The 27291-nt window shown below is 40.8% G+C and overlaps 1 protein-coding gene across 1 annotated transcript; it reads left to right on the top strand.

The window, feature by feature from the left end:
- Window positions 1-745: 745 nt before the first annotated feature.
- Window positions 746-26983, top strand: LOC142152131 (very-long-chain 3-oxoacyl-CoA reductase-like). The gene is made up of 11 exons (XM_075208438.1): window positions 746-981; window positions 4782-4828; window positions 5071-5146; window positions 7849-7959; window positions 10305-10372; window positions 11762-11806; window positions 13572-13606; window positions 13746-13827; window positions 16021-16086; window positions 25546-25695; window positions 26843-26983. The coding sequence occupies exons 1-11, from the start codon at window positions 777-779 to the stop codon at window positions 26954-26956; spliced, it is 999 nt and encodes a 332-aa protein (XP_075064539.1). The 5' UTR covers window positions 746-776; the 3' UTR covers window positions 26957-26983.
- Window positions 26984-27291: the final 308 nt, after the last annotated feature.

The following is a 27291-nucleotide window of genomic DNA, read 5'->3' on the forward strand; positions in this document are numbered from 1 at the left end:
CAGGTCTAAAGGGTACTTAACTTGCTATTTAAAGAAAGAAAAACTAATTGGGATTGCTGCTTTAAGGTAATAAATCATATCCCCAGCCTTATAATCTAAATGTATACACTCACTTTGCCTTAATATTAGCCCAAGTAGGAAATCTAAATACCTAAGCATAAACCTAGCTCAAGATCTAAAATGATCCCAAGTCCTAAAATTGTTCCTTCAATTCTAAAAATGTAATAAACACTAAGGGCTAGATTTATTAAGCTGCGGGTTTGAAAAAGTGGGGATGTTGCCTATAGCAACCAATCAGATTCTAGCTTTCATTTTCTTAGTACCTTCTACAAAATGAAAGCTACAATCTGATTGGTTGCTATAGGCAACATCCCCACTTTTTCAAACCTGCAGTTTAGTAAATCTAGCCCCAAGTCATTTGTGCCCGTTGTAACGTTTATGTTTGTTTCTATTGCAAGTTTTCTCTTACGTCTTACACAAGAGACTGGGGACTCATTAATGTTTTAAAGTTGTCCTGAAGAGAATACATGTATATGAAGGTCTTTGATACTATTTGTTCATACATTTAAATTTGCCCTTTGTTGTGCTCTTTCCATTGGTTGTGTGGTTGCGAAACAAGTATGTTTTTAACATTGTAAATATTTTCTTCTAACGTGCAGCTAATTGTCTCTTTCCAGATGCTATCTCACACTTCCTGCTTTATAATGTATATTTACATACAGTGAAAAGGCTGCCGTGTCAGCATTATGTAGCAATATAGGTGGGAGGTACTTAACATGAACTTTATACCTTTTTCTTGTTCTGCTTCAAGTATGAGAGGAGAGGAGTCTTGTATGTGCACGCAGGGATTTACCCTGTTTGGGATAGTGGTGGCAATTTATTTATTATTAAAACAGACATGGAAAGTGATTCGGGGGCTCAAGACACACATTCTGTCCCACTGGTGGAGGACAGATCTCTCACAGTATGGACGCTGGGCAGGTAAGGAGAAATTCCAGGTGTGACTCCAACACTGACTGGTTGCATGAACTAGTCATGTGGTGCTCAGATCTGCATGTATATCCACACACCTGAGCCTTAAACTATTTAGTTTGTATGTTTTAAAATGTTGAATTTGTGTACTTTATATTGACAATTTAAGCAATGTCAGTCAATGCTCCATTACATATGCAATGTAAGAGACAGGCTCTCTATGTAGTAACCTGTGAGCTGTTATCATTTGAAACTGAGATAGAGTATTTCAGGCACATTGCAGTAGGACTTTTCTGCAATTAATATGTTTGGATGTCTTGGCTCTGAAGTCTGTTATAATTTTTACTGGTTTCATGGGTAAGGGGAAATTTACTAAAGTGCAGCTTGATCAAACTGCAGGTTTTCATGTGATTTGATGTGCGATTTACTAAATGCAAAACTGCACATCAAATCTCATGGTTACAAGTCCTCCCATTTATTAAGAGGTGTCTGCCAAACCGCTGCTGAATTTTCAAAAAAAAGGAAAGATAAAAAATTGCAGCTGTGACAGGCGAGGTGGCTCATCCTGCATGCTGTTTCAGTTATCCACCTGTCAGAATGGAAAAATAAATAAATAAAAAATAAGGTCTCATCAACAGCCTAGTTCTCTAGGTGGGAGGACCAGAAAAAGTGATTGGGCCCCCATATATCTGTGATTGGCTGAGCTTAATTCATTTTTTGTCAGGTGCTCCTCAAGAGCGGTCCGACCATTCCTTGTGTTTTTTTTCTTTCTCCTTATGGCTTACCATCTTCTCATCAGCCAAGGGTACCAGAAGTGTCCCATGAAGCTGGGCTGTTAGGGAATGAGGGAATATAAAGGGGGATCCTTTTTCACTTTATTGAAATATATTTAAACAAGCTAGCCTTGTCTGTCAAGCCAAGCACTGTACACCTTGCTAGCTTCTAAATCACATGCAGTTTGGCCTAACCCACATGCGACTTAGTTTTAATGTCCAATGAGTGGCAGTTTGTATACTAAACAGCAGTTTAGTAAAATTCCCCCCTTTAGTGTTTATGTAAAACACTGGGTCACTGGAAATTCATAAAGGTCCTGTTCCACTCAGCTTCACTACATCCTATGCCATCCTACGTTGCTTGTGCCCAGCCTCCTCCTGTTTTAATAGCATACTTGCCAACTCTCCCGGAATGTCCGGGGGACTCCCAAAATTCGGTTAGGTAACAGGCAAGTATCCCGCATACGGCAACTTGCTCGTCAAAATGACGCGATTCACCGCACCCCGCCTCTCCAGCCCTCCAACCACACACCCCTGCCCGGGATCTCCCGGAATTAAGTTTTAAAAGGTTGGCAAGTATGTTTAATAGGCATCGGTGCTAGTTTTGCTATGCCTAGTGTAAACCCTTTTACAAAAGACCATTGTACAGAATCTTATAGAACCTTACATCTAACTGCTTAATCTAATACATGAACAGTATTTACATGATAGAACAGCATTCTTCTCTATAAAGCAGTTGAGCAGAGGACTTATATGGAACTAACTTCAGCCTTTCTGCAAATGTGACATGTCATCAATTTAATGAAACCTGTAACAAACAATGCGTATCTTCCCAGACTAACATTTCCAGATGCACCTAAATTAACAAAATGAATTAAAAGAAAAAGTAAAAGAAAAATTCCAGTTAAATTAATGTTGTGGTAATGAACCCTCTTCACCAAAATGACAGAACCCATGTTGGTTACACCCAGAGTTCCAGAGTAACTAAGCACTGCTGGTACCGGTAACTGTCAATTCTTCAGGTTGTTTAAATGTATATAACTCCTAGTGTATTGTTTTTATACTGTTGGACATTTGCTGTGACTCAGTGACAGCTGTACAGTCTTTATGACACTGCCCAAAGAGCTGTACATTCAATCATCTCCTGAGTGTGGAGCACAGAATAATGGACCATTATTGGTGTGGGCAGTGCTGAGTGATTCTAACTAAGGGGGTCCTGAACATAAGAAGCACACAGTTCTGTCATTTGGGGGAAGGGGGTTCAGTGCACCAATACTGTTTAAAGCCTATTCTTCATTCTGACTTTAACACCACAGGTTCAATAAAATATTTACTGTATCTACCAACAGAATTATTTACATGTAGCAAGACTATCCTACTTATTAATTTACAATGCTGAAAATGTCTGCTTGCATATACGTAATATATAGCCTTTCATATATAAAAAGTATTCACCACCCCAGGTGATAGACAGGAAGGGGTTTTTATTTGCTGGGTAACTAATCACAGATGCCCAGCTAAATTATTTGCACTGGGGCAGAGGGCTAATGTATGTATGTACTGTTTTCCCTGCTGTACGGCGCTGCGGAGCACTGTGGCGCCTTACAGATCTACAATAATAATAATAATAATGAGAAGATTTTGCAACCGGCTAGATTCAGGCAGCAAAAGAGGAAGAAATCTGTTTGCTGTTACCTGGCAACTAGCTGTAAGAAAGGCGATATCTGCTGAGTCCTATTAGTTATAGGACTCTGGTTGCTGTTGCCAAGCAACCGGCTCAGTTGATGGTGATGCCTGTCACTATTCTTAACAAGGCCTTAATTAGATATACTGGGATGATCCTGTGCCATAGCAATAGGGCTATAAATTATGTTGGTTTGCAGCTCTTGTCAGTGGACTGAGAGAAAGTTTTCATTTCTCCCAGAATGAACTGGTCTGGGATGACTGTTGTCCTAGTGATACAACACCTGTTAACACTCCTAGTTTTTGGCATCAAAAATTGCCTGTAATAGGCATGGTTTGGGCAGATTGGAGCATGGCCTAATCCTAATTTTCCATTTGGGAATGTTGGCAAGCATGTAATATGTGGTTATCATATAAACATGGCCATGCCTGAAATGAGCATGGTTTGGGCAGATCGGAACATGGCCTAATCCTGATTTTCCATTTGGGAATGTTGGCAAGTATGTAACATGTGACTGTCATATAGACATGGCCGTGCCTGAAATGAGCATGGTTTGGGCAGATCTGAACATGGCCTAACTTTAAAACACAAAAAGCATTTTTTGCTACGCAACAAATTGTTTGAAATTTAAATCTGAAAATGTTACACTTGAGTATTATTTGTAACATATGTATATTGCTGCATTCTGACATTTTAAAGACTGACAATAACATTTTAAAAAGAGCTCTGATTTCCATAGCTAACACTTTGTATACCTCCTCAGTCATACCTAGCTGCATGTTACAGGATGATTGCTGCTGAAGAGGGGCTGTAGTAGAGCTATCTTCCCTGTAAGCTGAAGAATGGAGTATTCCATTTACTACTGCTGACAAGTAAAACTGTGAGAGATTTGCTCATTCCTAGTTGTGGTTCCTATGCAGAGATCATTCCTTCTCTACATATTTGCCTTTGAATAAATAAGAGATTGCGTCCATTTAGCTCCCTCTGCGATGTAAGTGAGAGAGTTCTCAATAAATTTCAAGAGAACCAACTAGCTGTAGCCTTGACTATATGGCAACCAATTACTTTCCTTTTATAGTTTGAAAAAAATAACTGTGAAACATTGAGCGAGGGATCAAGGTAACTTGAAAGGGTGATTCATAAATATGCTTTGGTGATTTACAGCAGATCTGTGAGAGAGTTTATTGTTTATCCCAGAAATCCATAGACTCCTTCACCAGGGTCCTCTCTTACCTTATTATGACACTGCTTCCACTAATGGGTTATGGAAGCAGCACATAAAAGAGATACAGTGTTATGTATATATTAGGTTGTGTTTAATGCAGATCTCATACTTCTATCTCGTTTTGCAGTGGTAACAGGTGCTACGGATGGTATAGGAAAAGCCTACGCTCGGGAGGTAAGTAGTTAGTTGTGAGAGAGAAGTTTATGCAGATTGTCTGTGGTGACAGAATAATGCCTTAAAGGAGTAGACACTTAAACAAGATTGGCATTATATATGTTTTAAATCATGTAAAATAACACCTTGGTAAGGTACTTGCACACATGCATGTCTTAAAATTAGGAATTAGATATAATGTACAAGTTTTTGGAAGTCAAACTGTCACCTCATCGTTTTAACAAAAATGTCTTATTTCCCAGCTTGCCAAACGAGGTCTGGACATTGTGCTGATAAGCCGAACGTTGGATAAGCTGCAGAAGGTGGCTACAGAGATAGGTAAAGAATACATGTGTCATGCATGTTCATGAAAGCAAGGGGTTCCCATTCCTTGAAATTATATCTTTCAAGAAGACCTGTCAGGTTGTGAAAATGTATTTTTTTCATAGTGGCTTATATGCTATGTATGTGTTACATATAAAGGTCCCATATACTTCCACCACCAACTAGAGGAAAGGATTGTCATATAACTGGGATGTACTATATGCAGATGCCATATGCCAGCTTTAAAGTCATCCTCCCTTGTGAAAAAATTACTGTGTGAAATATAGTATTTTCAAAGTGCTGAACAGTCCTCAATACTAATGAGTTACATAAAGGTCACAGTTCATTTTTAAAAGGTTAGAATGCATCAATTTTTAGAAATTATACTTAAGTGTTACATTTTCAATTTCAAACAAGTTGCTACATAGCAAAGAAATCAGTTTTTTGCATTTGAAACATTGAATCTTTGTATGCTAAAGTTAATGGGCCTGATTCATTTAGGAAAGTGAAGCAAATAAAATGAGTAACTTTGAACCTTGGCAAAATAATATTGTATTGGAAGGGAAGGTAAATTTAAATTGTGAGGACAGATTTATGAATGGGGTATAGCATGTCCTAGATCAACTTTAAATGTCAGTGTAAAATAAAGCTATTAAGTATCTGCGTCCTACATGAAAAAACAGTCAGTACTTTCTTTATGTGCAAAATAATAAACTCAATTACACCCCTTGCATTGTAACATGGTTTAGCAAGTTTCAAAAGTACTCATATTTTTGCTTTACTTTCCTTAATGAATCAGTCCCAATGTGAGCATCTATTGCATATCACATAGCGGTTGTGCAATATTCTATGTGAAACCCCCTGTGATTTCTAGTCTTAATGCTAAACTTCACGGCTGTCCCTGATATCCTGTGGTAGATCAGTGATGGGTATAGTTTGCAGTCAAAACAGGGAATGTTTGGCAAAATATTCAACCTCAGTAGTTACAGCAATCGCAGTAGTTACGTTGCAGCTTTTGAAAATTTTGTTATAGACATTCATCTAATAATTTTTCCATTGGAAAATGTATTCCTCCATAAAACAAAGTGATTGTTGATAATCATCTATTGCTTCACACAGCAGTCCTGCAATATTTTATAATGTAAAGCTCCTTGGTGGTCTCATTAACTCTAGGTAGGTTAGAAAATATTGTTGCAAAACTGCCCGCACCTGAGCCTACGTGACGTGTGTGTGTGACAAAGGGTTAATCACAGCAAACCCACCTGATCTTACTAGCAATGATTAACATCCACTTTTTATAGCACACACAATAAAGAGCTGAACTCTTACAGGAAGCCTTCGCTACCCCCTGCCCTATCTCAAACTACTATCAAAAGTTAGGAGGGTATTCAATTGTTCCTCCGGGCGCCGCCGGAACGAGCGCGTTAAAACTATTACCGTTTATACGGTAATATTGCGCGTAATTACCATTCATACAGTAATTTCCTGGCTCAATTTCAGCTCGCTGCTCAGGGAGCTGCGAGCTGAAATTGAGCGAGTTATTACCGTATAAACGGTAATAGTTTTAACGCACTCGTTCCGGCGGCGCCCGGAGGAACAATTGAATACCTCCCTTAAAGTCAATCACATTTATCATTAACCAAACACCAGTATTTCAGTTAGGAAGAGCTATATATGACTGAACTTAATTAGCACATGCATTTAACAAGACAGAGACAGAACCTTTTTAAATGAGGTTTAATATGAGAAAATATTCACAATGCTTAATTTATAAAAATTCAAATAACAAAATGACACACAGTAATATAAAATTATGAAAGCAAGTTTCTTACAAAATAAGGGAGAAATATAGAAATAGAAAAAAATCTTATACAATTCTCTATTTGCTGCGGAACGAAGCAGAATCATGGACCGACTCCCCAACACAGATTGGCCTCCAGGAACATGACAAAATGCTCTGCCCTCATGGAAGCTTTAAGAAATCAACCCTCCCCCTCAATCCCCCTCCCACTGAAGGCACACAGAAGGACAGTGTATATGCTGATAAGGGGGAACATCACACCTGAGTGTGGATCATAGTCTATTCTGAAATAGTTAGAAATTCTTATAAATGCAATATATTTTCTCTGACATATCAGAGATATAATTTCCCATTAGATAAACAGGTCACAACTTCCTACATAATTGCTACTATAATTTCTCTATGAGCAAAGAAATTAAGTTTGACATGTGACTTAGGCCTAATCACACTGATGATAAATAGATATCTGCAAAAATGTATTTATTTCCTGTATATTTTGGTATATGAAATCCTGAGGACTGGGCTTAGATGCTCACAACACTTTTATTTTGGTGACTTCAAAGAGGCTTAAAATCTCAGCATAGCCCTAACCAAAAATGTGAAACGAGCATCTGTGCTCCTAGCCTGGGCAGCTTACCACTGAAATGAGGGGACAAAAGTGTGAGGCCCATCCCAAAAAGACTCGAACGGCACCAGGATAAGACAGGCTGGGCTGGCCCCACTACAGCAGGGTACCCTACGAGGGGTATGAATGAACTTTATTGTATCAATGAGGTTCATTGATACATTTTATGAAGGAACCCAAGTCACTGCTTTAATTATTTGAGAAGTTTCCTTAACAACATATTGATTATAGTGTACATTGGATACTATTGTTGGTACATTATTTTTATGAAGTTTCAACTGTTTATTCCAGAGAAAGAGTTTGGACGCAAGACTAGGATTATTCAAATGGATTTTACGAAGGGCTCAGATCTTTACCAGATGATTCAAGAGCAAGTGAAAGGACTGGAGATTGGAATTTTGGGTAAATAATATGTTCAGCGCGCTGTTACATATGTAAAAATAGAAAACAGAGAACCCTTTATCCCTAGATCTTTAAGAATGAAAACAGCTTGACATCCAAATAGACCCTTTAATGTATCCTGGGTGATTTATTGACTGCAGATTATCAGGATATTTGTAGTGATTATCAGGGTATTTATTATTTTATTTATGTCTCTGTAGTTTTCATTCTTTTTGCAGATTCTCTTTACTGAGCATGTATCTAATTACAAATGGCTGAATAGACTTCACACAATTTAAGATTCAATCAATTATATTTGAATTAATCAAGCGAAATGACACCCAACCTACTGGTCCAGCCTAAAAATGAATGTTAATAAAACCATTGAAAGCACACAGAAGACTGGGAAACATTGAGTCAATAGTGCACTCTGCAGGTGCCCATATACAATCAGCGCATTATAGAGCAAATTGGTTGCAAACTGCAGCATCTATGAGCCCACACAGCCTATCCCGATCAACATAAGATTGAGATCTTTCAGATGTCTGGACAGACGGTTTATGATGTAATTGCATCTGACTGTGTATGAGGTCATCCTCCGGGTACAGTAATCGTCACTTCAGAGAGGACAGAAAGAACAGTGTGTGGGCCCCTTTCATTACTTCATGTTATTCTAGAATTAATCATACAATATTATAGACTGGCATCAAGATTGACTTGGACCTGAAAAGGACTGTGTTTATTTATTTACATATATTTGCTGATCCTTTTTTTCTATATGTTGCTACATTCAATTGTTATGATAGTTTCATATAAATATCGAAGCAACCAAAATTAATCAGCACTTTATTTGCAACTGCTTTTTATCACAGAGGCTTTTGTTTTACATAAAATCAATCCATTATAGCTAGTTTAAAGAAGTCTACATTTTACCTCCCAGGAAAGTGTTGCCTGCCCATTTTAAAAATCTAGTAATATCGATATACTAAAGCTCATTTACAAAAGGACAGAAGCTTAGTTCAAATGGTGTTTTGTGTTGTGACAAGCCTACCATTTTTACAGGTAATCACATGGATTTTCAGGAGTGCAAAAGTTAGTACCTTCTGACAGACTGTTTGGCGATGTGTTCCTTTCTGAGTGTGCACTAGGCGCCTATGTACAAAAAATATTTCGTTTTGTGGAAAGAGGTTTTCAGTGAGGGCTCACAGCATTTTACTCCACGTAAATGAACATAGTTTTCCATGTGGTCTGTAGTGACAGAGATCAGGCCTTGACCTAGACAGTTTTTGCACCTTTCACTTATATTTATGGGAAAGCACATTTCTAAGCATACTTCGATCAATGTAATAATATCATAACTGACAAATGTAATAAATAAATGAAGTCCTGATGTCCCCTCGGGCAATGATTAATCCATGACATAAAGGAAGCTAAACTGAGCAGGTTTGTAGGAAAAAAATGTAAAAATTAAAATGAACATGGTTCTAAAGTGATAAATTATGTTTTTGCTGTTTCCACCTTACACAACTTTAGAAGGAGCTATAAACATGCAAAAGAAGGCATATTGCCATGTTTCTATTTTATGGGGGCAATTTTTTTTAAAATATTTTTTTATTGGTTTTCGTAGATTTATATGCAGTAGGGATATAGGCGTAGGGATACAGAAAAAAAGAGAGGGGAAACATGAGAGGGCAATAAAAAGACAACATGGGTTCGAACAGCAACACGGTGCTCATGGTGACAATTTCACAGCATGACAAGTGAGGGTGCACCAGGCTCACCAGAGCTTAACTCCTCAGGAGCAGTCAGCTCGGTATGTAGGGTTCCTTTCAAAGATTCTCCTCATGGATAACATCTTTCCATTGAATTCCATTGGAAAAAGAGAGAAAGAAGATTTTAGGTATTTCTTATGGCTGCGACAATTAATTATAGGGCCAAAAATGACTTATTAATTAAGGAGACACTCATCTTTTATGCTATCAATTGTAGTGCCACAAGAGCTTGCACTATATTTTGAGAGTATTACACGGAACCCAGCAGCCAGGGATCCCATGAGGGGCCCAGTGCTGGTCAGCATTGGCCCAGTACTCTATAATGCGAGGTTCCGATCATTTTATCAGGGCCCAATTCTGAGCAGACCGGGCTGTTACAGAATATAAAGGGTAAAACCATGTTTCTTATCCACTGATGCCATGCGGTTTATGGGTTTGCAAGCCACTACATATGATACACAGAAGCTTAGTAAATCTCCCCCTTTGTTTTTATTGACATTTGCTGAATCTAGAGTGCATGATTATTTTTAATAATCGCTAAAATGCTTTATGTTAAATTTATTGTAGAATTTTCTTTTTCTTTTTGCTTTACAGTAAACAATGTCGGTATGAAAATATCTGAGAACCCTGCTAAATTTCTGGATGTCCCTAATATTGATAAGGTACATTCTAACCCATATGATGCAGTAATCATATTCTAGTAACATCATGCCAGATGATGTTTAGCTTTTCTGTATGAGTGGGACCTGTTCCTGTGTGTTTTTAATTAATTAGTCCTTACTGCTTAAGGGCACACTAACCTTAATTTTAAAGCATTCATTTATGATTTATGTAATAGTGTTATAAAGAAATATATTTATATACAAATATTATATGACCGTATCTGCTACAAACATCAGTTAAATAGTCTATTTATAATTTTTGTTTTGTTTTCAGACAAGACTTTCTGGTATATGTATACTAAGAATACTCTCCCTCACCTCTTTCTGCACCACTCAGTTTCCTAACTGTTGGTAAAACTACTTTACTTCATCAGACATTTGTTTATAGGAAGGAGAGTGGGAGGGTGAATAAGAGGTGCCTGAAATGACTGCCTACTTGGGTAACAGACTCGCTGGGGATAATTTACTAATATAGGGCCTGATTCATTAAGGATCTTAACTTAAGAAACTTCTTATTTCAGTCTCCTGGACAAAACCATGTTACAATGCAAGGGGTGCAAATTATTATTCTGTTTTGCACATAAGTTAAATACTGACTGTTTTTTCATGTAGCACACAAATACTTGATAGCTTATTTGTACACTGAAATTTAAAGTTGATATTTGTGTGCTACATGAAAAAACAGTCAATATTTAACTTATGTGCAAAACAGAATACTAATTTGCACCCCTTGCATTGTAACATGGTTTTGTCCAGGAGACTGAAATAAGAAGTTTCTTAAGTTAAGATCCTTAATGAATCAGGCCCTAGGTGCACAATTTGTTCTAAACCACAGCAATCAATCCAGAATTGGCCTCTATGGGAGGAATTCAATGCAGTGTGGGCTCCTGTAGGAGCCTTGTGTGATGAGCGGGTATGCACACTTTCGGGTACTATGGTATAAAACATTGTTTTGTCTGCTCTCCCCATCTCGCCAGTAATTCGGCTGTGCTGGGTGAGATCTTTTATTTACATTAAAATTCCCAGCCATTGCCATTATCAGACATGTATGGGCAGGTGGCTATTCTCTTAGCTCATGCTCCCCAATATGTTTCTGTTCTTGTGATAGGTCCTATGCCAAGATTGCTTTTCTATTAATCTTCTCAGATGCCTGACATACAAGCCTGGGAGGAGAGGAGGGGACTTATTTGCATATACAAATTGTATGCAAAATGGCATCAAAATAAAAATTACAAACACATTTGCTATTTAGTCAATAATTATATTATCAATTAATCTAAAAGACTGACAGGTCCTCTTCAATTAACAACCCTGCAAAACATTTTATGACTCAGTAATCTTATATCACCTTCCGAATGTGTTGATAACATTCATTTCTATCCTAATTAGATGCTGGTCGGTACAATAAACTGCAATATACTGTCTGTAATACAGGTAAATGTAGCTTTATTGGTATTTCTTTAATATTATTATCTTCTGCCTGGTTTCTATGTCACCTCTTATTGTGTCTCTTATACTGTACACTCTGCTTATGCTCCAGCACAAAGGTTTGTCTCACACAGGTTTGCTTCCAGCTCTTCTGTTCTGTGTTATATAGTCAGTTTTTATTTTGCTCTACCCTTCCACTGTATGACGCAGGGGACTTTTGTGGCGCCTTAGAAGTAAAGGATAATAATATTGTATTTGTTTATTTTATGTTTTGCAGCATATCACACGCATATGCTCTTCAGCATCACTTATAATGAGCATTTTATTAATAGATTATTTATTATTTTGTATGGTATATTTGAATCATGCAGTATACATAATAGGGGCAGCATAGTGACACAGTGGTTAGTATTGTGGTTCGATTCTGTTTGGAGTTTGTATGTTATCCCTGTGTTTGCGTGGGTTTCTTCAAGCACAGTCCAAAACAATACTGGCAAGTTATTTGACTTCTACAAATATAATAGATGTACATGTGTGTGTGAATGTGTGTATGTGCATGTGTGCCAATACGGCAGGGACTGATGTGAATGATTTCACAGCAGATGAACACGATAGCTCTGCATCAATATAAAGTACTTTGAGTCATATTGGGAGAAATGCACTATATAAAAAGAGAATTATTTGTTTCTTCTATTACAAAAGATAGGAAACATTTCTTATACAATAGTTTGCATACAAGAACATTTACATTAAGGCAATTATATTCACTATAGCTATATATGTGTGATGTAATGTACAATGTGCATATGCACGACTGGCTTTTAGAAGAAGGGCTTTCGTGTGCTCATTTTACAGTATGCTGTCCTGCAGAAAAGATATGGATCTCAGCAGTAATTAGTAACCAGCACTGTCTTATCTTAAAAATTGGACCTTGATATCACAAGGAAATTTGCTTGTGAGTTTGCATAGCAGATAAGACAGAGAGATATGCTGAAGTATTAACAATAAACCCAACATTTATGTTAACATAGAATGAAAGGTTAAAAATGTATATGGTATGCATGCTTCGAAATAGAAGAAAGATTCCAGATTATTATCAGGGTGAGAACTAGAGTTATCTATCTGGACTATTGGACATGGATTTATTGTGTGACCCTGCACTGACAGTTTAATGGTTTGAACTTTTCTGTTTCTGTCAGGGAGGAAAATCAGAACATTCCCTAGTGGCAGTACAATATTATTGCCATTATCAGTGGGTCACATATTTAACTTATTAGAGAAATATTTTTAAATTGAGGTAGCAAAGCCTATGCAAATTCAGTTTGCATTTTTAATTCACAACTAACACTATTTTATTCTTTATGTTTTTAATTATTTCGCTCCTGAAATCTGATGTTTCCTATTTTTAATGTATACCCAATAAAATTTTATGAACTGTTATCCCGGAGTGCCCCATAGTAACATACTTTCTGTTCTGTCACTATCTTTGTGTTTAGGGTGCACCCTTCAGGACTATATTGACATTATATCCTGAATAATCACATATTTAGATTTATCTAGAGATTTGAGCGATTTAGAATGGTATTCCTGGAGCGGTTGTATTTTCTTTTTTTTTACTTTGGATTATACTGTGGCTGTAAAATGCCATTTTTTCATTCTTCCTTTCAAGGCACAATATAAAATATGCTAATTTACCAAATGTTCTCTGACTGTGCGCTGTGCAGATAGTTTGACAGGATCATGTATGGTTTTTCTTTTGTTGCTTTTTCAGATGACACAGATTATTCTCCCTCAAATGGTGAAAAGGTAAATATATTGGTGGTAGTTGAGGAGGTAGAGATATAAACAAAACAGTATCACATACATGTAAGACAGTGTAACAGTTATTTTGTATGCACTTTCAAGATTTGACTTTCTTTTTTATCTGCCCTATTTTGTTCCTCAGGAAGAAAGGCCTAATCATCAATCTTTCCTCAGAAACTGGAAATCGCCCTTATCCAAGTTCAATTGTATATAGCGCTTCCAAGGTATAATCTTTTCTGTAGACCTTCACATCAATTTGATGGTTTTAATCATACTTGCCTGCTTTCAGTAGGCGATGTCCGGGAGAGGGGCATGACTAGAGGGCAGGAGGGGGCGGGGCGCATTGAATAGCGTCACTTTTTCCCCGCCCCCATGAGTGAAATGACGTTATGTCGCAGGGGCGGGGCCAAAATGATGCGTTTCTCGGTGAATCGCGTCATTTTAGCAAGGGAATTCTGGGTTGCGGGAGAAATGCCAGCTTTCCCAGGAGTTCGGGAGACCGACCCGAATTTTGGGAGTCTCCCGGACTTTCTGGGAGAGTTGGCAAGTATGGTTTTAATAATGTCAGATTTACATATGTGACATATATATCTCATACAGTGATTGTATGGTATTGAAATCCTATCACATTTGACAATCTGCATGGAGGAGTTCAGTTATGCATACCTACAGTATATGTAAAGGTCTAAGTCAGACATAGAGTGAAATGTTGTTCACTAAATAAAGGGTGTAATCATTAAGGTGGCCGAAAATACATCATATTGGCCATTGATAATATTAGCAACAAACATGAAATCACTTGTATATTTAAAGATTTAAAGAAAAACTGTCAGATTGTATTTAAAAAATGTGTACAGCGGTGGTTCCCAAAGTGTGCGCCGCGGCTCCCAGGGGTGCCGCGGCGCTGTCACTGGGGTGCCGCGAGCCAGCCATAGGAAAAAACAAAGCGCACAGAAACTTACCAATCCGCGCGGCGCCGGAACCCAGCAGACTCCTCTCTCCCGCAGCTGTCACTGACGTCAAGGAGAGGAGTCTGCTGGGTCCCGGCGCCGCGCGGATTGGTAGGTTTATGTGCTCTTTGTTTTTTCCTATGGCTGGCTCGCGGCAGAGGAGTGAGAGGGAGCGTGACAGCGGGCAGACAGAGGGGCAGAGGAGTGTGACAGCGTGGCAGAGAGCGGGCAGACAGAGGGGCACAGCGGGGCAGACAGCGGGCAGACAGAGGGGCACAGCGGGGAGACAGAGGGGCACATCGGGGCAGACAGCGGGCAGACAGAGGGGCAGACAGCGGGGCAGAGAAGTGTGACAGCGGGGCAGACAGAGGGGCAGATGAGTGTGACAGAGGGGCAGACAGCGGGGCAGAGGAGGGGGACAGCGGGGCAGAGGAGGAGGACATCATGAGAGGTGCAGTGGAGGGGGGACATCGTGAGAGGGGCAGTGGAGGGGGACACAGCGTGAGAGGGGCAGTGGAGGGGGACACAGCGTGAGAGGGGCAGTGGAGGGGGAGACAGCGGGGCAGAGAAGTTTGACAGCGGGGCAGACAGAGGGGCAGATGAGTGTGACAAGGGGCAGTGGAGGGGGGACATCGTGAGAGGGGCAGTGGAGGGGGACACAGCGTGAGAGGGGCAGTGGAGGGGGACACAGCGTGAGAGGGGCAGTGGAGGGGGACACAGCGTGAGATCTATCTAGCTCCAACACCCTGTTGTAAGATACCTAGATATTAAAGATACATAGAAATCCCAGGCTGGTATTTTCTCATTCAGCTACGAGATCTGATCATTTCAGTGCCAAATAGGTACTTGCACTACCCATTGTTACGTAACAGTGAGCATGTGCATGAGTTTGATGACAAAGCCGCTGTGTTTACGCACACAGCAGGCATGTCATCAAGATGGCAACAGCCAGTGCTAGATCCGAAGTGGACCCAAAAATTGGTGGGTGATCTCTAACATTGAAAGGTAATTCTTTCTTATTACTTAGTGGGTAGGTTTACTATAACAGGGGGTCTGACAGGTCCTCTTCAGAGGAGGTTATCATGTCAAACTAAAAACAGTAGAGCTCAACATGCCGTTGTGATCATTTGAAACACTGCAGCCTCCCTTTCCAATACCAGTTTGATCATTACATCCTACTCCTTTAACCAAAGCAAGTTGCAACTGGAACTACAGCTTTACGTCCTAACACTTTGTACACAGATTGGACGATTCACCAATTGTTCAGATTGCACAGGATTTTTAATATTGTGCCACTATTTCTTAGAACGTCTGTGCGGGAAGCCATACTGAGAACCGCTTTACCACAATATCATTCTCAAATATAATGGTTGCATATATTACAGGTAGCTCTTCTATCTTTTTTTTTTTTTTTTTAAATAAAATGTTAACACATTTCTCATGCCTTTTAACCCCTTTCTCTTTCAGGCCTTTGTGGATTTTTTCTCTCGAGGTCTGCATGTAGAATACAAGGGTCAAGGAATAACAGTGCAGGTAAAAACCATAACATCAGCCTGATATGGTGTATAATACCATGTCAATAGTCCATAGGGTTATTTTTATGAAGTATTTTGATACATTCCTACTTTGTATTTCTTCTTAAGACTTTTTTAAAAATTACTTTGATTATTGTTCCTTCTAGGCTTTGTCTACTTTTTACGTTGAAGTCCATTCTTTTCATTAGGCTTGTTTTGTCATTATTTTTAAATCAGTGATGTTTGTTTATTTGCTATTTTATAAGCAAGACTCCATTCAGTTAATTATAAATGGAATTAACTGCTGTCCTGCTCATCTCTGATTGGCTCAGTGCAGGACAGAAAGAGCTGTAACAGCTAATATCAGCAACTCTAGGATCAATATATTTGCCAATAGGAACGTATTGTACACAATCCTCAGGAAGATCATCTGCATACATATTAACCAACAGAGAATGCTGTATATATGCTATAGAGACACATTATACCCCATGACCAACAGATATATTCCAGATGGCTAGATTACAATACAAAGTTCATATATCAAAGTTTTTTTCAATTGTACTCTGTTACTACAGGTTACATACACGATGGAGACACTAACTTAAAAAATATATATACATTTCCTTGGTTGTATTTTTGACAGGACTGTTGGTGTAAATACCATGTTTATTATTTTGTAGGTAAATTAAGAGAACATATTTTTTTTCCAGATAGTTTGTCTATATTCAAAGTTCACAGCCATAACTTTCGGTCCTATTTGGACAATGACCCTTATGAACATCACTCTCATAGTTCCCTTCCTATCGTGCACAGCCCTCATGTAGCATCACAGTTCACACAATTAGAGCCAGTTGCTGTTCATATTAAGAAGACTGCACTAGAAATTAATGACTTTTTGCAGTGAGTTAGTGTGAGGATACCACCCTTAGCTGGGATGGAAGTTACCCTCTGTGGGATTCAACTCACTCGGGTAGACCAAGATATATGCAAAATAAGACTTTATTACGACAGCACAACACCACAAGACGTTCACAAGTTACAGGGTAAATGGTAGCACGTATCCTCCAGCAGCCTCCTGCAGTCAGCACTCCAAAGTCATAATCTCTGTCCCTTTCAGGGTCTTATCCTCCCGCAATATTACCACTACCGTTTAGCAAAACAGTTATGGTGTCTCCTAGCCTGGGTTACTAGCTCACACCAACCCTGTCCTGGTAGGGTTCCCTCCAGCGGCACCACAGTTCCTGGCCCAGAGTCCTTTTCACTGATGTCTTCTACACCAGGATCCTCCAAACTAGCCTCACTCCCCTGGCATTCTCCTCCCCTATATCATTTTCTCTGTACCCAGGAAATAGGGTCAAATGTCTCCAACCTCCCCTTTACAGAAGGGGCCTCCCAGTCAACAATTTAGCTGCTAGACATACTGTCCCTGTTACCTTGATTAGACAATAGAATGGCTTGACTCAATTAGCTGTTTTGGCTGGATACACTACACATGGGGTTACAATAGTACATCAAGGAATGACACTGCACGCTTACATGGAACAATAAGACTTTTGACACATGATATCAGCAGGGTTACACAATATAAGTCTGTGATACCTTTTGATACAATTACATTTATATTGACACATATTGATACATTTCCCCATGCTATTTCAACCAATATATTACTGTGGAGGCACATTGCATATGAGTAGAAGTTCTAACCTCATTACCTCTCAGGTTATCTGTTGACCTAGCTAATTAACATGGGCTGCCAGCTAGTTAACTCAGACATTGTTCTGATAACAAACCTCACCTCAGCTGCACCCCATACAATACACATTTGAGACAAATGGTAATTACATTAGCTACCACAAGCAAAATGACTGCTGTTGTTCTGATATTTTCACACAGTATGGCAATATTGTTTCTATTTATACTACATACAATATCACAGGTAATAGTATGGGCAAAATGTGTCTAATAACATGAAATAATAATACACATAATACACCAATGCTCTGGTGTATATACTTAGACTGGGCCAAGGATTAAAAAGTACAATAAACCGTGAGAAACGGGTGATGATTACATAGTTCTCAGTCCAGTAGTACCCCGTTTCCTCACATTCCTCCCCTACTTTTTAAACTTGAGCCCCAGTCTCTTCTGCAGACACTACTGCAGGTTTTATGTGGTTTCCCACGAGATGAACCAATTTCCTGCTGGGCTGTGCGCAGCCTCCAGCGTTCACTTGCTGCACCTTGTTATATTCTTGTAGCCGCCAGCACCTATCAATTCCCAGAACCTCTGCGGGAAGTCTCGGTCTCCTGCTCCAGTAGCTACTCTGAGCCCTGCTGTCTAAGAGCCTTACCGACTGCCTTTCCCTGGTTGTCTGGGGTCCTGTCTGGCTACGCCTCCCCCTTCCCCAGTTCCCTTCTGCACTGGGATTACTCATTTCCCCAGTCTGCACCCGCTTATGCACAGGGTTCTTGCAGGAATCCTGCTGCACACTATCTCCTGCAGGGACTACTGAGAGTAACATCACGCAGTCATCAATGTCCTGCTTTTTATGCTGCCTTCTCCCCTCCTGTGTCCGAATGTCACTGTTGCAGCCATGCCCTAACATATTCTTGCAGTCTGCACAGTTGGCTATGTAGCGGTCTACATCCCTCGCTAAACCTAACCACATGAACTGCTGTCTGAGCCTGGCTCGTGTTCTCCTTTTTCCTCTGTGATCGGTACCCCCTTCCCCATGGGCCTGAGCTATAAACCGATCCCGATATTCGGGTGGGACTACCAACCTGTACTTATGATTTGGGCTGGACACCGTATACAGTAACCCATCCAACCAAGCACAATCCTCTACCACCCCAGTCTTATACGACATATCTGCTAGTGCCCGCATCCCTTCTAGATCTGGATCTAGTAGCTGGGCTTCTTGCAGTCTAGATTTATCCTCCTCCCCCAGGACTAACCCCCCCTCAGGATGGTCTTGGCTACTCACCCTCAGAGGCCCGGAGATGGTAAAGAGAGGTTGCTGATACCCGTTAGTTACTGGCGTGTAGAAGTGGTTCTTCCTCTGCCTGGGGCTCACCTTTCTATGGGCTTTTCCAACAAAATAATTCCTGAGGTCTTGCCCCAAATCATTGCCCAAAATCACCTCATTGGACATTCCTGCCATAACTCCAACTTCTACCAGGTTGTTACAATGGCCCCAATGCAACTGGACTTGGGCTGTTGGAATCTCTGCCCATCGTCCATCCTCCATCCTAATTTTAAAGTACTTGTTGGGGATAATTCTTCTGGAATCCACCAACTCAGGGCGTACCAGGGTGATGGCTACCCCACAGTCTCTAAATCCTTGGGCTTTTCTGCCATCCACCCATACAGGTTTCAAGTGCCTGTAAAGGCGTCCTCCTGTTGTTTGCCTCATGTCAGCCACAGCATTGCAAGTGGCCTTTACCCCCCTCGCCTCTGGCGCATCAGGGTGGTAGTGTTTGTTTTTCCGGGGGTGGCTCCTGCCAACAACCCCCGTGGGAGGGAATTGGTCTAATTGACCTCCTTTCCTGGGACACTGCTGTTGAAGATGTCCCCAGTATTCACATCGAAGGCACCACTTCCCGACTTGTCCCAAGTGTGGTATTGCTTGTCCTTGACTGCTGGGTCGCCTTTGGCCTTCACTCTGCCCCTTTTCTGCTTTATCCCAGGACTGTGGGTTACACTTTGCCACCCAATCCTGAAGGCTGGAAAATATCTCAGTCAGCCCTGCTTTTACCAGCTCAAGTCCTTTTCTCCGGATCCACTGACTGAGGACGTGCTGCAGCTCTTGACGAAGCTGACCATAGTCATAGCTTCCACTGTGCACTGCTGACTGGCCTGGGGTGGGGGATGTTTGTATTGTAGCTGCAATCTCCTGAATCCTTACTGGCTGCTCCTGGTCCTCATACAACTCCTTGGCTTTCAGGATTTCTGCAACATAAGTCCCAACTTGGGTGCCTTCCACTGCTGGGACCTCTGCTATTTTCATCCTGCCCGCATTATCGAGTAGGCACAGGTCCCATTTGCATAGTTTTTCCACTAGTTGTGGCCTGAAGTCATCCTGGGTAGTAGCAATTTCCCTTGTCTGGCATAATCCCCGGAGTTCATCCAGTTTTAGGGAGTTATACTTGATCATGTCTCACGTTTCTTGCAACTCCTCTGATAGGCTTCCTTTGGGTGCTGTGTAGCCCGTGCTGTGCTGTACCTACAAGGCCCTTGGACTGCAACCGCTTGCGTCCCTTGCAGCCTTCCCGGTTCTTGCAACACCGGGCCGAGTGATCCCACTGCTTGCCACCAAATGTGAGGATACCACCCTTAGCTGGGATGGAAGTTACCCTCTGTGGGATTCAACTCACTCGGGTAGACCAAGATATATGCAAAATAAGACTTTATTACGACAGCACAACACCACAAGACGTTCACAAGTTACAGGGTAAATGGTAGCACGTATCCTCCAGCAGCCTCCTGCAGTCAGCACTCCAAAGTCATAATCTCTGTCCCTTTCAGGGTCTTATCCTCCCGCAATATTACCACTACCGTTTAGCAAAACAGTTATGGTGTCTCCTAGCCTGGGTTACTAGCTCACACCAACCCTGTCCTGGTAGGGTTCCCTCCAGCGGCACCACAGTTCCTGGCCCAGAGTCCTTTTCACTGATGTCTTCTACACCAGGATCCTCCAAACTAGCCTCACTCCCCTGGCATTCTCCTCCCCTATATCATTTTCTCTGTACCCAGGAAATAGGGTCAAATGTCTCCAACCTCCCCTTTACAGAAGGGGCCTCCCAGTCAACAATTTAGCTGCTAGACATACTGTCCCTGTTACCTTGATTAGACAATAGAATGGCTTGACTCAATTAGCTGTTTTGGCTGGATACACTACACATGGGGTTACAATAGTACATCAAGGAATGACACTGCACGCTTACATGGAACAATAAGACTTTTGACACATGATATCAGCAGGGTTACACAATATAAGTCTGTGATACCTTTTGATACAATTACATTTATATTGACACATATTGATACATTTCCCCATGCTATTTCAACCAATATATTACTGTGGAGGCACATTGCATATGAGTAGAAGTTCTAACCTCATTACCTCTCAGGTTATCTGTTGACCTAGCTAATTAACATGGGCTGCCAGCTAGTTAACTCAGACATTGTTCTGATAACAAACCTCACCTCAGCTGCACCCCATACAATACACATTTGAGACAAATGGTAATTACATTAGCTACCACAAGCAAAATGACTGCTGTTGTTCTGATATTTTCACACAGTATGGCAATATTGTTTCTATTTATACTACATACAATATCACAGGTAATAGTATGGGCAAAATGTGTCTAATAACATGAAATAATAATACACATAATACACCAATGCTCTGGTGTATATACTTAGACTGGGCCAAGGATTAAAAAGTACAATAAACCGTGAGAAACGGGTGATGATTACATAGTTCTCAGTCCAGTAGTACCCCGTTTCCTCACAGTTAGTATGACTGCAGCCAACACCAATAACGTGTTCAGATCATATTCATTTTTAGCAAGCAGTCTGCTCTCTATCAAAGGCGGGTACACTCGGCACACCCTACAGGAGTGGTGGCAGAGCAGTATCAAAATGTGGCTCCCAGTCGGCAGCAGATTGGCACAGCAGGAACCTGAGTAGCGTTGCTCTGGAGCAGCCCACTTACACTTTAAATAACCTCCTCTGCACAATGTGGGGAGGTCACAGTGTAACGTCTCATCCCGTCAGGGGAGGACAGAATGTTGTGGGGGCCCTATTTGGAAAAAAAATGGGTACATTTAGAAAATTACAACCAGCCCCGATGTTAAATCAATAGCACCCACAAGTAATAATTAGGCCTTCCTCCAGCCCCAACATTAAAATAATAATATTCCCATTTAATAAATAAACCTATTTCCCTCCCTGCAAATAGCCCCAGCAATACCTATTTCCCGCAACCATCAATAAATAATTCATATTATTAATATGTGACTATATAATAATTCATAGTCACATTTAATAGATAGACCTCATTCTCCCCAAACTCACCCCCAAATTCAATAGCCCCCAAACCACTCCATCTTAAATTAATAGTCCCCACTATTAAATTGCCTGACTATCACCCTACAAACAAAATAGCACCCATTAATTAGCCACCACCTACCTCACACACACTACATTGCAACAAGACCCCTGTGCCATCACACATACGTTACTGTGCCCCTTCATCACAACTACACTGCGCCCTCCATGCTGCTTTCCCCCCTTCTATATCACACTGTGCCTCTCCCCCTTCTTTATCACACTGTGCCCCCCCTTCTTTATCACACTGTGTCCCCCCTCTTCTTTATCACTGTGCCTCTCTCCCCCCTTCTTTATCACTCTGTGCCTCCCTTCTTTATCACTCTGTGCCTCTCCACCCCCTTCTTTATCACTCTGTGCCTCTCTCCCCCCTTCTTTATCACTCTGTTCCTCTCCACCCCTTCTTTATCACTCTGTGCCTCTCTCCCCTTCTTCTTTATCACTCTGTGCCTCTCTCCCCCCTTCTTCTTTATCACTCTGTGCCTCTCTCCCCCTTCTTCTTTATCACTCTGTGCCTCTCCCCCCTTCTTCTTTATCACTCTGTGCCTCTCTCCCCCCTTCTTTATCACACAGTGCCTCTCTCTCCTCCCCTTCATCACTCTGTGCCCCCCTTCTTTATCACTTTGTACCCCCCTTCTTTATCACTCTGTGCCTCTCCCCGCCCAATTCTTTATCACTCTTTGCCTCTCCACCCCTTCTTTATCACTCTTTGCCTCTCCACCCCTTCTTTATCACTCTGTGCCTCTCTCCCCATTCTTCTTTATCACTCTGTGCCTCCCCCCTTTCTTTATCACACTGTGTCTCTCTCTCCGCCCTTCATCACTCTGTGCCCCCCCTTCTTTATCACTCTGTACCCCCCACTTTTTATCACTCTGTGCCTCTCCCCGCCCCCTTTTTTTATCACTCTTTGCCTCTCCACCCCTTCTTTATCACTCTGTGCCTCTCTCCCCCCTTCTTCTTTATCACTCTGTGCCTCTCTCCCCCTTCTTCTTTATCACTATGTGCCTCTCTCCCCCCTTCTTTATCACTCTGTGCCTCTCTCCCCCCTTCTTTATCACTCTGTGCCCCCCTTCTTTATCACTCTGTACCCCCCCTTCTTTATCACTCTGTGCCTCTCTCCCCCCTTCTTCTTTATCACTCTGTGCCTCTCTCCCCCCTTCTTCTTTATCACTCTGTGCCTCTCTCCGCCCTTCTTCTTTATCACTCTGTGCCTCTCTCCCCCCTTCTTCTTTATCCCTCTGTGCCTATTTCCCCCCTTCTTCTTTATCACTTTTCTTCTTGCTTGGTCCTCTCTGTGGCGCTCCTCACTGAATGTCGGGCGTGACTTGATGACGTCACGTCCGACATTCAGTGTGAACAGAGCAGAGAGGAGGGATGCTGGTGCCGCGATCAGGTGAGTATGTAACTTTTTTTTTTTACCTATCCAGCTCCCCCCACCAGCGAACGGGTTGGAGACATCCCCGCCCCTGGTGGAAAAAGTAGTCAAAAGAAAAGAAAATTGCAATTAAAAAAAATCAGCAGTGAAGCCCCGGGCTGGGCCCACTTGCATGGTCGGGCCCGGGCAAATAGTACCCGCTCCCCCGCACCCCTCTCGGCGGCCCTGCTCCGCACAGATTCCAGTGGGGAGGTGAGAGAGTTCTGTTAGAGGCATCTGGTGAAATCTGATGGGCATGTGGAGAAGTCACAGCAGCAAGGCAAGAACTGTGCTTATTTAATGATTATTGTGAACATTTTGTCAATGTCGGATATTTTCATCACCCTTAGTAGTGCTAGTCGTGCCTCCTTCACAGTGCAGGGTATTCTTCTCCAGATTTCCCGGGGTGCACCCTAAAGAAATGTGCTGCACGCACCTATGCTTGATGTTTATTTCCACAGCAGAACACGTGCTATAAATTATAATGATCTGTAAATATAATATTAGGGTTGGTTGCCAGTCATTGTAACACACAGCAAGAAGCCTGCTCAGTCAGTGACTACTAGTACAGATTATTTGCTTTGAACTTTGCCTGGCTCTAATTGTGGTATCTGTGAGGCAGCATGAATGCCTGTGTAGCAAGAGAGGGGAGGCATGGTCAGTACGATTCAGGGTCCAAATGTGTTCTTATTTATGGCCGTGAACTTTGAATTTAAACGGGAGGGGATAGACAACAGTGATTTCAGCAGTAAAAACATACGTTAAAGATTATTTCCGAAGCAACTCTCCCATTGCCTTGCCTTATATTACGGCATGGTTACCTCAATAGATCCAGTATCTTATTCTCTATACATGGCTGTCTGGAAAACATGTAGACAACCCAAATATTGCAAGTTTCATTGTACTGTACTAAATGAAAAGGGGCAACTACCCAATCAAATTTCAACTTTTATTTGTACAATACATCTGATCTGCAGGCTGTACAAAGGCTCTCTTGACAGCATTGCCTGGAAAGGAAGGTATGTGGGTTGCTCTATGGTGATAACAGTAGGGGACTGAGTGGGAGGACCTCTGAAAGTCTAGGGAGAGAAGGGGAGTTTGGGCAATTGTTACATTTCTCATAAAGTGAACTGCCTGGATTTTTTAACACTCTATTTAGAAAAGGAAACATGAATACAAAAACAATGAGCATTGACGAAAAAAAACCCTTTCAGGGTATTCCCTTTCAAATTTTGTCTTACATAAGAGGACGGGAGGAAAGGGTAGGTATACAGCTAGTCAGAGAGACAAGTACAAAATAAAAAATGAATGCTGGAGGGTGCAAGGTAGGTATACAGTAACACAATGGAAAAATAAAACCAACATATTTAATTTCTTGGTGTCAAAATGTAAAACGGCCAGACTGGATGATCCTGAGACGGCTCAGAGCTCAATTTTACATCAGGAACAGAGGCAGCAGGCCCAGACAAAATGAAACTTATGGTGTTTGTTGTGAAGGTAGTAGGTAAAGGATTCCATGCCTGCGATATGCCATACATAGTTTTTAAGGGCCTTCATAGTAGGGGGGTCAGGGTTTTTCCAATGACTAGCTATCAGGATTTGGCAGCCACAAGAATGTGTGATAACAATTTATTAGAGGGAGCGCTCTCTTCAGGCATAGGGTGGGAGAGGAGAAAGGTCCAGGGGTCTTTGAATAACGGCCATTCTGAGGCAGATCTAAGGACCATCATGTCCCCGAAGGGGATTATGCGTGTGTAGGTCCACCATATGTTTAGAAGCTTACCCCTCTGGCCACGGTTCCGCCAGCAGCTTAGAGGAACCATTTTGAAGACTCTATCAGGGGTATAGTACTACCTGTAATACAATTTGTAGACCGTTTTGGATTTTCTGTTTTAAATACTTACTTTGCCATCTTCATTCTGACTGTCATTATTCCTTCCACAGAGTGTGATGCCATTATTGGTCTCCACCGACATGACCTACAGGATGAAGCCAAACCTTTTCATAAAATCATCTCAGGCATATGCTTCTGAAGCTTTGAATGTTGTGGGTTACGCACAAAGGACTAGTGGATGTCTCTCACACTCTCTCCAGGTAACAGCAAGTATAGTATGTGCACAATGTAACAGCACTCCTAATGCAATTTAAATAGCTTATGTGTTGCCATTTACATTTCCGAAAGTAAGGGTTCAGTTAGTTTTATCTCTCTTTTTTTTTCCTATCAAATTCCTGTCCTCCAACTTTTTGTCATATAAAATAGAACTTTCATTTACATAGGATATTATTTTGGGCACAAACCTAACTATATATAGTCATGAATAGAATTTAGTGAGATGAAACAATTTTGATTTTGTCCATTGGTTGATGGGTTTAAAGGCAATTTGCATATTGGGGTATCTAAGAGTTACTACAGGAATTTTAGGTTGGGTACAATCTGTCGACATTTATACTGTGGACTTCAAAATGGTGACATGTAAATGTCGACAGATTCATTCTATTGACATGTTTAAAATGGTGACATTAAGAATGTTGACAGTAGTAATGTCAACAGTCCCAATGCCGACAATCAAAGGGCAATGCCAGCGGCAGCTGACAGGTCCAGCACAAAATAGTTAATATTAACAAAAAAAACACAAACATTTAGCCCAAAGACCAGGTTAGTGAGTCCATGGTTGTCCAAAAATATACCTAGTAAAATTAATCCCAGGGTCCGTGGTTGTTCAAAAATATACCTAGTAAAATGAATCCCAGCTTGTAAAAAAAAATATTCTGTTCTTCAAGCTTGATAAACAAAAATAATCCACTGAAACATGCTTGGCAAAATAACAAAACCCTTGAAAGACAACGCACACTAGCTCCTGACTGCCGGTCTGCCAGCTGTCTGCCAGATTCATTCAACAGAATGAATCTGTTGACATTTACACTTTCACCATTTTGGTGTCAACAGTATAAGTGTTGACATAGTCACTGTCAACAGAATTACTACATCCCGGCACTTCTGAGCAGTCACTTGTCTATTTTTCAATCATCTTGTAAGGTAAGATGTAGTCAAGTGGACTGGCTTCCAAACATAAGGGCATCTTGATACTTTGGTCTTTCTAGAAATCATGATTCCACCAGCCTTTTTATTGGATAGCTACTATATATTGAAGATGGTAAAAGGCTATACTTTTTAGCAATGCTATGTTACTATACACTCCTTTTTAAGCTAACTTGTATTATTTTTTTATTTCTTATTTAGAGTTATGCTCTTGACCTCGTGCCAGACACGGTTTTTAATAAATTGCTCACGATGAGATCATTGCAAAGTCATTTTAATAAAGCGAATACGAGCTACAGCAAAGACAAGAAATAGAAAGGAGCATGAGTTTTATTGCTTTTCTTGTAGCCTAAACTAAGTATGTAAACATTTCCAAGAAGCTCATTTTGACTTTAACTGTTTAATAAATCTATAAATGACTTTTTTGTTTGTTTTAAATTGTATTCTCTTGTAATCCAAAAAATATTCCCTTAACATTAATAGATCCATTTACTCCAATAAAATATAACTTTTATTTCAATCTTTTAAATGTCTCTTGATGATTTGTTGTATAGAAAGTGCCTTGAATGCCTTGAGTCCATTGCAAAATTTTCATGATTGTTTTTTCTGTTTAGACACGAGTTGTAGAAACTTAATTTTAATAACCGTTC

The sequence above is a fragment of the Mixophyes fleayi genome, chromosome 4 (assembly GCF_038048845.1).
Source record: "Mixophyes fleayi isolate aMixFle1 chromosome 4, aMixFle1.hap1, whole genome shotgun sequence".
NCBI lineage: Eukaryota > Metazoa > Chordata > Amphibia > Anura > Limnodynastidae > Mixophyes > Mixophyes fleayi.